This window comes from Odocoileus virginianus, chromosome 3 (assembly GCF_023699985.2).
Source record: "Odocoileus virginianus isolate 20LAN1187 ecotype Illinois chromosome 3, Ovbor_1.2, whole genome shotgun sequence".
Lineage (NCBI taxonomy): Eukaryota > Metazoa > Chordata > Mammalia > Artiodactyla > Cervidae > Odocoileus > Odocoileus virginianus.
The window spans coordinates 38,459,113-38,473,223 of record NC_069676.1 but is presented as its reverse complement, the minus strand read 5'-3'; the positions used below and the strand labels follow the sequence as shown (position 1 = coordinate 38,473,223).

The following is a 14,111-nucleotide window of genomic DNA, read 5'->3' as shown; positions in this document are numbered from 1 at the left end:
AAATTAATTTGATATAATGCTAAATCCTCATTTTCTAGGCAGTTACTTAAAAAGTAAATAAAATTCTTTCCAGTTTCTTTTAAGGGCAGAACAAAATATATTGTGTCAGGACGAAAAATAGATTGATGTCTCCTGATTCCTATTACTCACTACCTGAAATGGTAAGGAATATGGAATGCACATGCTTGCTTGCTTCCACATTTCCTTAGGATATTTTCAATGATAAAAACTGACACTCCCATCATTTTGTTGCTTTTACATGATGCTGTCCCCTTTGTATTTGTTCAATCTACATTTCTCAAAGCATAGAGCATGTATACTTACATAGGCTCTCATATTTAGATAATAACCTTGCTTAATTATTACTCTGCTGCCATCTTGAAATTCTTAATTTTATCACTGAGTACACACATGAGCAGAGGATCTGTACTGGGTGGCATTAGTATGCAGTTTCAGTCCAGCAGCAGGACTTGTACACAGAGGGGCAAACAACATGGACATGAGGCAACATGCCTGGCCTCCCCATGTCCACACATGCATTAGTGTTCAAGGCACTACAGGACCCCAGGGGAGTGGCTGGGTGGAGCTTGAACCCAGATTGGTGGTAGTGATGACAGCAGCAAATACAGATACAACAATGGTGAATAGGCTACTGCCTAGAATGGTGAATAGGTCACGGCCTGGGAGAGAGGAGGTTTGCTTGGCAGGAGAAATGGCTCTTAGGGAAATGGGGAACTGATTTATCTTTCCATTCAGTGTTAATCCCTGTGTCATATACTAAATTATTAATAATCTCACTCAAGTGTCAGAACAGGAAATGATAGGCTTAGGGAATAAACTTTTCCAATAAATACTTATAAAAGTGTACAAATGATCATTACAAAAGAGCATATCATGGAATTATTATCAAAGTATAAAATATATGGTTTTAAAAACTGTTGAAATATTGTAACACAGATATCCACAGGCTTATAAATAATATTTAAAGTTTATTTAAAGATTTAAAATTAATTTGAAAGATCAGGGATGAAAAAGAATACCAGTTTCATGTAAACTTTCAGAAAACAATTATTAAAACTTTTTTAAAATTAATTTTCTTTATACTTGAATATGTAGTGATAAAATGAATGAGCAGATAATTGAAACATCATTGGTATACAAAGTCAACTAATTATGAGAAATTGAAGATGAATCGTTAAAATGCCATTGACTAAATTTATACTTAAGGTTAAATTTACACTTGTATAAAATAGATTTGCATTGATTGATGTTTTGAAGTTGATTCATAAGATAAATACTTTTAGAAAGCATTTCTTCTCCTTGTGAATCATCAGATATGTGCATACTAGAATTTGTAGTTAATACAATTTATCAAAAATTCAGCCCAATATTCTCCTGAACTATGAGGACTCCTAATAGCTCCAGTAACATAAGCAGAAAGAATCTTTTAAAATTTAAATATTAAAAACCATCAAAAATTAATTGAAAACATTTATCACTGGATGCTGAAAACACTTTACAATTTCTAAAACTTTAAATTTGGTGAAAACAAAGTTGAAAGGATTGATGCTATATGTATATAGTTTTGACACACAATGTTTTTGGAAAGTGTAATTTCATTTCACACCTAATGAATTAATTTTGAAGAACAAAACTATATTTGAGCAGCAATAATCAAACATTTTTTTTTCTGATTTTTTGAGCAAAAGTCCTCATATGTTCATTTTGGGCTTTGCCCTTCATATTATGTAGAATACGAACATTTCCTTCTTTGCCACATGTGAGAAGTTAAGAGCATTTCTTCATTGATCACTAATGGATAACAATTTATGTAGGAAATTTACTTGAACTGATGAATTTTTGTTGATATAGCACTGAGTCCTGTTTAAAAAAGTGATTGTCATCTTATGAATGAATAAAATTGGTTTACAAAGTTAATTTTCCCAGTAAAGCTATGGGATGTAGCGAGTAGAGAAGAAAATCTCATTTGAGAGAAGTTATCTAATACAAGAGTTGTAGTGGCAACTTAGCAGGTAAACAGTATGGTTTGAGAGCGGTATCTGTTTGCATGAATTTCCCCTACAGTTCTAATTTCCACTAATGAGACTAAATGTTGACCCACTTGTATAATTATCTTAGCAATTTACTTGATTTCTTGTGGCATTTTTAAGGCCTATGTTGATTTCCAGATATACCTGATATGGAGGATGCACCACCTTAAAATTAACTTAAGCTTCTCATTTTCCATTCAGAGTGATATAAGGACTTCAGAATCCCTGAGGAAGTCTCAGCTAAATCTCTCACAGAAAGTTTCCCTATAGTAAAATTAAGAAAAGATGTTACTAGTAATTATGGTTATACTATGAGAAGAAAAAAAGTATTCTGTCTTTTAGTTGTATCTGGGCATTCAGAAAATATGTTTCAGACCTATTAAAAGTGTATTGAAAACAGTAGAACTATTATGGTGACTCTGTTATTCAGTTAATTTACATGTCCGCTACTAAATGACAGAGAATCTCTCTAGTTGACAGCTTATCAACAAAATATAAATGCATTTGAAATTGATTTAAAAAAAAGAAGAAATAGGAATAAGATTTTTCAGGATATGAGTTATTTTATTCTCCTCTCAGTACAGTTCAGTTGCTCAGTCCTGTCTGACTTTTTGCAGCCTCATGAACTGCAGCACACCAGGCTTCCCTGTCCATCACCAACTCCAGGAGCTTACTCAAACTCATGTCCATTGAGTCGGTGATGCCATCCAACCATCTTATCCTCTGTCGTCCCCTTCTCCTCCCTCCTTCAATATTTCCCAGCATCAGAGTCTTTTCCAATGAGTCAGTTCTTCTCATCAGGTGGTCAAAGTATTGGAGTTTCACCTTCAGCATCAATACTTCCAATGAATATTGGGGCCGATTTCCTCTAGGATAGACTGGTTGTATGTCCTTGCAGTCCAAGGGACTCTCAAGAGTGCTCTCCAGCACCACAATTCAAAGGCATCAATTCTTCAGTGCTCAGCTTCCTTTACAGTCCAACTCTCACATACATGCATGACTACTGGAAAAAACCATAGCTTTGACTAGACAGAGCTTTGTTGGAAAAGTAATGTCTCTGCTTTTTAATATACTGTCTAGGTTGGTAATAGCTATTCTTCCAAGGAGCAAGTGTCTTTTAATTTTATGGCTGCAGTTACCATCTGCAGTGACTTTGGAACCCAGAAAAATAAAGTCGGTCACTGTTTGCATTGTTTCCCCATCTATTTGCCATGGAGTGATGGAACTGGATGCCATGATCTTAGTTTTCTGAATGCTGAGTTTTAAGTCAATTTTTTCACTCTCCTTTCTCACTTTCAGCAAGAGGCTCTTTAGTTCTTCTTAGCTTTCTTCCATAAGGGCGGTGTTATCTGCGTATCTGAGATTAGTGATATTTCTCCTGGCAATCCTGATTTCACCTTGTGTTCCATCCAGTCTGGCATTTCTCATGATGTACTCTGCATAGAAGTTAAATAAGCAGGGTGATAATATACAGCCTTGACATACTCCTTTCCTGATTTGGAACCAATCTGTTGTTCCATGTCCAGTTCTAACTGTTTCTTCTTGACCTGCAAATATTTCTCAGGAGGCAGGTAAGGTGGCCTGGTATTCCCGTCTCTTGAAGATTTTCTACAGTTTGCTGTGATCCACACAGTCAATACGTGGAGCCTTGATTAGTTTTACTCTTTTCACTTAATAAAAATAATATTTTAATGACTATACAATTATAAATTGATTTGTATCCAATTCCTGGTATTCATGCAAAAATATTACCTACATTTTCACAGGGGAAATTCTCTGAGTTACTCTTCTCAGGGCCCCCATCACCTCCTTGTTTCTCAAGCTGTATATAATAGGATTGAGCATTGGTGTGAGGATGGTGTAAAAGAGAGCCAGAACCTTGTCCTCTGTTGGAGTACGCAGAAATCTTGGGCGTAGATACGTGTAAGCAAAAGGAGCATAGTAGAAAGAAACCACAGTGAGGTGGGTGCTGCAGGTTGAACAGGCCTTCTTCTTCCCTTCTGCTGAATTCATGCGATAGACAGCAAGGAGAACACGGCCATAGGAAAATGCAATACCAATAAAGGGCAACAAAAGGAAAAGTGTGGTGCTCAGAAACACTGTGTATTCGTAGACCGTTGTATCAGTACAGGCTATTGTCAACATGACTGTGACATCACAGAAGAAATGATTGATGGACCTGGATTGGCAATAAGGGATAGAGAGAATATATGTGGTGTGGGCACAGGAGTTGATAGAGCCCATTATCCAAGATCCTGTTATCATCAACATACACACTCTTTTGCTGATTCTGATGGGATAGTGAAGAGGAAAGCAAATGGCCACATAACGATCATAAGCCATAGAGGCCAAGAGCAATCCTTCTGCACCTGCCATAGTCAAGAAGAAGAAGCTCTGAATCCCACACCCAATGATGGAGATAGACTTGTTTGCAAACAGAAAATCATAGGCCATTTTGGGAACAGTGGTAGAGATATAGTTCAGGTCCATGAGGGAGAGCTGGCTAAGTAAAATATACATGGGCGTGTGAAGACGAATGTCCAGAAAGATGAGAAGAATCATGGAAAGGTTACCAACTAGAGCCATTAAGAAAATGAAAGCAATGAGAATGAAAAGGAACAGACCAGTTCTTGATGAAGGAAACAATCCCAGTAACACGAAATCAGTTGATGTTTGATTGTAATTTTCCATGAATCATTCATGTAATTTTTCCTAAAGGCAGACACAAGAGTGTATAATTCAAGTTTAAAACAATAAGATATGTTTATAGTACTATTTTAGTCAGGCTGAATATTGTTTAAAGTTTTATACCTCTGTAATAAAAAAACTGGAAATATCTATTTTGGAAAGACACACGTTTTTTTATAAGCTAGAGATTTATGTTTGAAGATGCAAATACTTTTGGACAAAGTATTTTCAAGGAAATCTTTCAAGTTAAAAAAAGGTATTTATTGACACCATTAGGATAGGCATATTATACTGTACAAACTTAGGTAGTATCAAAATCAGATGTTGTATTCAATGTGTATTCATAAGAAATTTATATAATAGCACATATATTTGACTTATATGCAGAGTACATCATGAGAAACGCTGGGCTGGAAGAAGCACAAGCTGGAATCAAGATTGTCAGGAGAAATATCAATAACTTCAGATATGCAGATGACACCACCCTTATGGAAGAAAGTGAAGAGGAACTAAAAAGCCTCTTGATGAAAGTGAACGAGGAGAATGAAAACGTTGGCTTACAGCTCAACATTCAGAAAACTAAGATCATGGCATCAGGTCCCATCACTCCATGGGAAATAGATGGGGAAACAGTGGAAGCAGTGTCAGACTTTATCTTTTTGGGCTCCAAAATCACTGCAGATGGTGATTGCAGCCATGAAATTAAAAGCCACTTACTCCTTGGAAGGAAAGTTATGACCAACCTAGATAGCATATTAAAAAGCAAAGACATCTGTAGCATTAATCAATAACTGCTTATTAATTTGTCACTTCTCTTCTTACCAAGGGTTTTTTTTTTTTTTTTTTTGGTTCAATGGATTCCCTCTTTTGGAGATTTGATGTATTTGAAACCATGCAACTTTTAGGCTTTAGTGTCTGTCTTTTTTATTTAGCATGCTTTTTTCAAATTTTATTTCTTTTGAGGTAATAAAAATATTTTGAAATAGTATTGTGCTGATGGTTACACAGCACTTTGTACCAAAAAGTACTCAGTTGTGCATTTTTTAGTGTTATTTTATGGCATGTGAATTTCACTTCAATAAAAAATATGATAAAATGCAAAAAAAAAAAATAAAATAAAAAATAAAAAGCAAAGACATTACTTTGCCAACAAAGGTCCGTCTAGTCAAGGCTATGGTTTTTCCAGTGGTCATGTATGGATGTGAGAGCTGGACGATGAAGAAAGCTGAGTGCCAAAAAATTAATGCTTTTTAACTGTGGTGTTGGAGAAGACTCTTGAGAGTCCCTTGGACTGCAAGGAGATCCAACCAGTCCATCCTAAAGGAGATCAGTCCTGGGTGTTCATTGGAAGGACTGATGTTGAAGCTGAAACTCCAATACTTTGGTCACCTCATGCGAAGAGTTGACTCATTGGAATAGACCCTGATGCTGGGAGGGATTGGGGGTAGGAGGAGAAGGGGATGACAGAGGATGAGTTGGCTGGATGGCATCACCGACTTGATGGACATGAGTGAGACTCAATGGACATAAGTTTGAGTAAACTCTAGGAGTTGGTGATGGACAGGGAGGCCTGGCCATGCTGCGATTCATGGGGTCGCAAAGAGTCGAACAGGACTGAGCGACTGAACTGAACAGAACTGATGCTAAAATTATATTATGAATAGAAGTTCATGACTATTAGGAACTAATTTTTGTTTCTTATTTAGCCCTAAGCCTTACCTCTAAAACTTCAATAACCTATTGTCTCATGTTAAGGCCCTGTTATTTCTTTCTTGAGGCATCTTTTTATGAATATAACAAATCAAGCTTCCTTGAAGTCAAGTAACACTGTTCGGTTCATCTATTGTGAAATCTAGGATTAATCCTTATTCAAGCACCATTTACACAAAGTCATTCTTTCTGCCTCCTCAATGAGTTTCTGAATGTTATAGTTAAAATCTTCCCTTTGCCTGAATATCTGTACACAGCCCCCTTGTATTACAGATTTGATAAAGCTGCCCAAGCTCTGACAAATAGCATATGCTTTATATCTCTCTGCTTCTCTAATACTCACATGATAAACTTTGCTTTATGGCACTTTATCTACTCATTAATTTTGACTTTTTTTGTATTCAAGAGAACAGCATCGAAACATGTATATCTAGGGTAAAACAGATCACCAGCCCAGGTTGGATGCATGAGACAAGTGCTCGGGCCTGGTGCACTGGGAAAACCCAGAGGGATGGGGTGGAGAGGGAGGTGGGAGGGGGGACCAGGATGGGGAATACATGTAAATCCATGGCTAACTCATTTCAACGTATGACAAAAACCACTGCAATGATGTAAAGCAATTAGCCTCCAACTAATAAAAATAAATGGAAAAAAATAAAAAAAAAAACTTTTTCCAAGTATAGGTTATAGTTTAAATCTAAAGCACATGTACTTATAATTTCTCCTTGTTCAAACCTAACTAACAAACTACCATAATGATAAAAAAAAACAGATAGGTTTTATTTTTCAACATATTAGAAGTTAAAAGAGAATGGATAAGCATAAGACATAATAAAATAATAAATAGTTTAGGATATTTTGAAAGAAGGAATTTGGAAAGAAATGGCAGCAACAAAGACCCAGCACAGCCAAGTATTCTAAAATAAATAAACCAAGTTAAAAAAAGAAATTAGAACACATGCAAATGCAATGCTGTTGGGAATTCAAATTACATAACCATTGTTGCAAATGCTCTGGCAATATCTAAAATAAATAAATAAAGAATTAATATATAAGTGCACTTATGAGCATATGTCATAAATAAAAGAAGGCAGAGTCTAGAACAAGTGTTTGTACACCTGTGTACAGTCTTAGAAAAAGAAATTCTGCTACAATGTTACAGCATGGATAAAGCTTGCAAATATTATGCTAAATAAAATAAACCAGTCACAAGAAGCCATAAAAATGATTTCACATAATGGGTTACTCAGGGTAGTCAAATCCACACAGATGAATGTGGGATGGTGGTTATTAGTGACTGGGATGTGGGAGCAATGGAGATTTAGAGTTTGCTAGGTAAAGAGTTTCTGTTGGGCTAGATAAAAATGTTCTGTTGTAATGTGAGCTATGATTGCACAGTACTGTGTATGTACTTAATATCACTGAAAATTAGGTAAAATTGTAAATATTATTGTATGTATATTTACTAAAATAAGGTCAAACATAAAATGTAACAAACTAGTTCATATTTGGAACTCCAGATATATTGTATAAAATCTATGGAAATATCCTAAACATATGCAAGGGAATCAATATTCTAATAATATGTGGCCTATGAAAATTTATCATGAAAAAAATGGACCATTTTTTTAATAAATGTTGTATGGATTCAACTAGACAGCATGTTAGGCTATCCTATAGTATAGAGCTTACATTGGTAATCTAATTATAGACAAGTTAAAAAATGTAATATTTGAAATTACCAATGAAATTATGATCATTCCTATCATACACATTTTATATAGGGCTATCTCTGAAAATTTTTTCATGGGGTGGCTAATATGATCACAATATAAAGGTAAAAAAATTAAATACCAAATAGAACAATAAATGACATGCTATATTGACTTTTCATTCCATATTCATATTTTACTTTTCTAGTATTCTGTCTTATTTAATTACTTAAAAGATCCTTGTATCTAATAAGTAGGAAATCTCAATTGTAGATAATCAGCCTTACATACTTCAGGGTTCAAAATGAAGAGGGTATTTCTCAGATAAAATAAATCCAGATTGCTTATTTTTCTCTTTTGTTTTTATCCACCAGATAAAAAATAAATAACCTATTTCAACTTGCAAAACATTTTCAATCCCTTTGATTTTTAAAATTTCTTTAAAAGCATTGCAATCTATTCATCAGTTAATAACATGATACATAAGAGAACTGAGCTACTAGCAGAATATTTTAATGGCAGTTATTTTTAATTGGAAAAAAAAAACAAATCCAGCTTTTTTTTGAAATTTTCTAGGAAATCTCAGAGTAGACTTTTAAAAACCTCTAAAGCACAAGACACTCTGCAACAGGTTTTCAGAAATTTGGATCACTTCCTATCTTCATAGATCCCTAAAATATCTTAAAATGTTGACCTTCCCTAACGTGACTTGTCTTAATGTTCTGTAGGGCTGGGAAAGCAATAAACCAGGTTAGCAGGTCAATTTTACTGAGAGATCTTTGAATGTACTGGCTACAGTAAGTCAGTCAGTTCCTATAAAAGGCCTGAACGAACATTGATCTAAATGCCTATGATAAGATTATTTCTGCATTACTAGAATTTGTTCTCTAGAATTGAAATTATGAAGTAGCTTTTGTAGAATTGAATCAGATTAGCCAGAAGAGTGGCCTCTGGACTCTAGACAAGTAGAATTCTCCACAGTAACCTTTAAGGGAGACCGACATGAGATTCCACATTTCTCAAGTTTTTCCATACCAATCTGTACCAAAGAAGGGACAAAAATTGTGCAATCTCTTGTACTAGTTTACCTACTTAGGAATTTTACTAATAGTATTTAATAGTCAATTAATGTGTATTTTTAATACTTGAACATAAATGGTTTGAAATAAATTTTAGAGTATAAAGAGATCTAGAATACATGATGAATCTTTGTATATACATGTTTTCATGCTTCTAATTCACATAAGGCAATAGAGTTTTACAGTGGTGAATGAGTATTAATAAGTAAATAATTATATAGGTGGATTTTCAAAGAAGAAAACTGATTATCTGTATACATCCTTCAGTTTTGCTTTACAATGAGAACATGTTTATTTTGCTTCATTACACAAGTAGACCAGAAAGAGTTTATATTTAAAAGTAGATACAAATCTAGCTCACTTACTTATAAGAAACATAGTATTATATAATTAAACTACCTGAACTAGTAATTTTTATGTAAAACAGATATAAAAAGTCATGGAATATTACAAACTGTTAGATAAAATATAAAGAGTACATATCTGGGTATAAAAAACATCATTGTAAAGTAGCTGCAAACTTTAGCATCTGTATCAATACAAAGTCATCACCATCGTTTACATTCACCTCACTGGTCATCTGCTACAATTGCATAATGATATAGTTTCCAATAATCTATGCATCCTATGCCTATATGCTCACTACGGCTGTGCAAAGTTGTTTATGCCAATCTTATTATTCTTCACTATAAATTTATCAATGCATGTAAGAATTTTTAAAAAGTCAATAAATTGCAAAACTTAAAAACATATGAAACTAAATTGTCATTATTTTAAAAAACAAGAGGTGGATTACTAAAATTATATTCTCTCTAATATATATATGTATATATATGTGTGTGTGTGTTTATTTATATGCAAACCACTTCAATATTCTTGCCTAGAGAATCCCACAAACAGTATGAAAAGGCTAAAAAATAGGACACTAAAACATGAACTCCCCAGGTCAGTAGATGCCTAACATGCTACTGGAGATCAGTGGAGAAATTGCTCCAGAAAGAATGAAGAGACAGAGTCAAAGCAACAGTGACACCCAGAAATTAAAAGACACTTGTTCCTTGGAAGAAAAGTTATGACCAATCTAGTCAACATATTAAAAAGGAGAGACATTACTTTGCCAACAAAGGTCAGTCTAGTCAAAGCTATGGTTTTTTTCCAGTAGTCATGTATGGTTGTGAGAGTTGGACTACAAAAAAAGCTAAGCACCAAAGAATTAATGCTTTTGAACTGTGGTGTTGGAGAAGACTCTTGAAAGTCCCTTGGAGTGCAAGAAGATCCAACCAGTCCATCCTAAAGGAAATTAGTCCTGGATATTCATTGGAAGAACTGATGCTGAAGCTGAAACTCCAATACTTTGGCCACCTGATGTAAAGAGCTGACTCATTTGAAAAGACCTGATGCTGGAAAAGATTGAAGGAGGGAGGAGAAGGGGACAACAGAGGATGAGATGGTTGGATGGCATCTGGTAGTTGGCAATGGACAGGGAAGCCTGGCATGCTGCAGTCCATGGGGTCACAAAGAGTCAGACACGACTGACCAACTGAACTGAACTGAACGCATATATATAAAAATATATAGGTATTTATATGTAAGTGTGTGTTCATGCTAAGTCATTTGAGTGGGGTCTGACTCTTTGCAACCGTAAGGACGGTAGCCTGCCAGGCTCCTCTGTCCATGCGATTCTTCAGGCAAGAGCACTGGAGTGGGTTGCCATGCCCTCCTCCAAGGGATCTTGCTGACCCAGGAATCGAACCCACATCTCTTATATCTCCTGCACTAGCAGGCAGATTCTTTACCACTAGAGACACCTGGGAAGCCCATATATTTGTATACATATATGTAAATACATGTGTATGTATATGTATGTATATATATATTTATATATATTATATATGAGAGAGAAGTAATATTAGCCATTACTTTTTATCTTCACTATATATTTCATTTTATATTTTAATATACTATCTAGACTGTAATACCCAGGTTTTGATTAAAAAGACTGGATTCACATCGGATAAAAAAAAAAGTAGGAAGCAACAGCAACTTTGCCATGGGGATAGTGTAACTATTCCTCATTTGTGGGAAAAAAAAATTGTAATAAATAAGAAAAATGCTAATTTCTACCTTCCTTGTGAGTTTAGGCATTCTCAAATATCAGGTTTATTATTTAAGTATCAATTGAGCTCATCTAAAGAATTTTCCAAAACCCTTATCAAACTCCACATTCAGAGAACCCATGTATGTATAAGGTCCAAAGCCACTTTCTGTTGCCCATTTCATATTCTATTTTTTTTAATGAAGAGTATAGTAGAAATGCAGCATTTGATCAAAATCAATCTTCCTTTAAAATCTTCTATTTCTTAATCATAGAAAACCTCACTTGTTTCCTAAACTATTTACCTTATCCTGGATTATTGTCATCCAAACAATAACCAACACTGTCAAAAGGGTTAGTATAGTAGAAGTCAGCACCTATATGATTATACAATGTGCTTATATGAAAACATCTCTACTCCTAAAAGATATAATTTATTTTATGTATGCTGTTTTAAACCATTTTCTAGTTGGCTGTGTCTTTCTTATTTCCAGAGAATATATATAATGTTGAATTTTGGTTAGGCCCAATAATTCTCATAATTACGGTACCTTTTTGGAGCTTTTCAAGAGGTGCAGCAGAAGAGTCTGCCTGCAACTGGGGAGATGTGGATTCAATCCCTCGGTCAGGAAGATCCCCTGGAGAAGGAAATGGCAACCTATTCCAGTATTCTTGCTGGGAAAATCTCATAGACAGAGGAGCCTGGTGAGCCAGCTGTGTTTTTCCTATTTCCAGAGAATACATCACAAGCTGTGTGACAATGAAGCCTATCTTCTTTAATATAAACAAATATAATTATTAGGCCCAATAATTCTCATAATTATAGTACCATTTTAATTCATTCAAACTACTATTGTATAATTTGTCTTAGAATGTCAAAATTATTTAAAATTATATTTCAAGAGAAGATATAGTTGAGGGTGGGCCAATGTATTACCATAAATCCAGGACAATAGTTCATAAGCAAAATCAGCAGTTGCCTTTAATATCAATTTGCTAGGTTTCACTGTCATTTTGCAATCAAACAATTCTAAAAACTGTGTAATAAAGTTTTGTAGGTAAATAGAGCTTCATATCTTAAAAAAATGAGTTCAAACTGCCCATTTTGTTTTATTTTTAAGTACATATATTTTAGTATAAGACGTTTCTATATCTTGTTTAAACTAACTTCAGTTGGACAAAATTTTCTTTTTGATTCCTGACTAATGCAATGCCTGTATGTATTTATTTCTTATTGTAAACAAAAGTTCTTAATTCTGAATAAATTTCCCTTAAGCACTTGTTGAAAAGCCTCTCCTATTCTGTGTTAAATAAAACTCAAAGTACAATTAGAACTAATACCTTGTATTATGTCTGCCCTTTCACAAATTCACTGGTTTGGTCAGATGACAGATATCAAACCATCTTCCAATAAACAAAATCATTTTCTGAGTAAGCTGCTTTGAAATTTTTCTAAATGAATGTACATATTGATATTTGTGTTTCTGACATTTTTAATACATCAACTGAAATGCAAGAACAAATATAATTCTAGAATTTCTTTACCTGGAGATTTATTCTAGTGTATATGTGTCTTTCCTGGTATTCACTTAGGAAAAGCCACTGAGACTTAAACAATGTAGGTTGTCACTAATAAGCCAAGATGGCCAGAAGCCAAGATTAGAGAAGGCATTCTGATAACAATTATAGGCATTTTCACAAGTGGGTAAAAGTGTCAATTCATTGGAGATATAAAAGCAATTTTGTTTGTTTGTTTGTTTCTTCCAATATTATTAAGCCTCTGAAATTCATGGATAGTATAATTTGATAATTGTTGTTCAATAAGTGTTGTTCAATAAGTTCAATAAGTGCTCAGGAATGATATGAACACATTTATCAATATATTTCCAGTTATCATATTGGCTAAAAGTTAATACATCAAATTAATAAAGCATGTAAGGTAAAACTATTTAAATATCAAATATAGGAAAGTTAGCATTAATTTATTTTAGGTATTACATATTTTCAATTGTCTCCATTCTGATGGGAAACCCAGTAAATTATGAAACAATTTTTACTTATTAAACTAAACAATGAAAATGAAGATATTACTAATTTGATGCATCATTTTGAGCATATTCAAGCCTGTAACTTTTTTTATTTCAGAAAAGTGTACCTCAAATATTTTTATATTTTTCAATTTCCAGTAATTAATTCATTATACCCTTTATTTGGGATGGAATAGTATTGGTGCACTTTGAATATATAAAAATTATTTTAAAAATACTTGTATTTAAAAAATTTTAATGTATCATAGTGAAGATTTCTTTATGTTTAACTTATTTTGATTCTTTGAACTTCATGAATCTGTATGGTCACTTCCCTCCCTGTATGTTCACTTGGGAAGATTTTGCCATTATTACTTTAAATGATCTTTCTACCTTCTTTCTGTTTGTCTGCTCCTTCTGAGATTCCCATATTGCCTACATTGTTATTTAAGAAATTCTGAAAGAGGGGTCAAGATGGTGGAATAGAAGGACCTAGAGTTTACTCTGCCCTTAGTACATGAAGAATACAATTACAATGGAAACAATTCTCACAGAGCACCATAGTAGCAGAAGTCATTGATCACCTAAAAGGATAAGAAGAGATCTCTGCATAACCAGGTAGGGCAAAAGAAACAAAAGGAAGAAAAAGAAAAGAGGAGACAGGATATGATCTGCATCCCTGAGGAGAATTGAAGGAGATCAGAGTTTCTTATTCCTGGGGAAGCCCCCTCACCAGGAGGGTGATCAGT

The 14,111-nt window shown here is 34.1% G+C and overlaps 1 protein-coding gene across 1 annotated transcript; it reads right to left on the bottom strand.

Annotated features, from left to right (window-relative positions):
- Positions 1-2,855: 2,855 nt before the first annotated feature.
- Positions 2,856-5,117, bottom strand: LOC110148818 (olfactory receptor 2L2-like). The gene has a single exon (XM_020911027.2). It carries the CDS (start codon positions 4,740-4,742, stop codon positions 3,804-3,806), a length of 939 nt encoding a protein of 312 aa, XP_020766686.2. The 5' UTR covers positions 4,743-5,117; the 3' UTR covers positions 2,856-3,803.
- Between the last annotated feature and the right edge of the window lie 8,994 nt (positions 5,118-14,111).

Excerpts from the sequence above, each read along its gene's own strand:
- LOC110148818 (XM_020911027.2), bottom strand. The coding sequence starts at position 4,742 with ATGGAAAATTACAATCAAACATCAACTGATTTCGTGTTACTGGGATTG.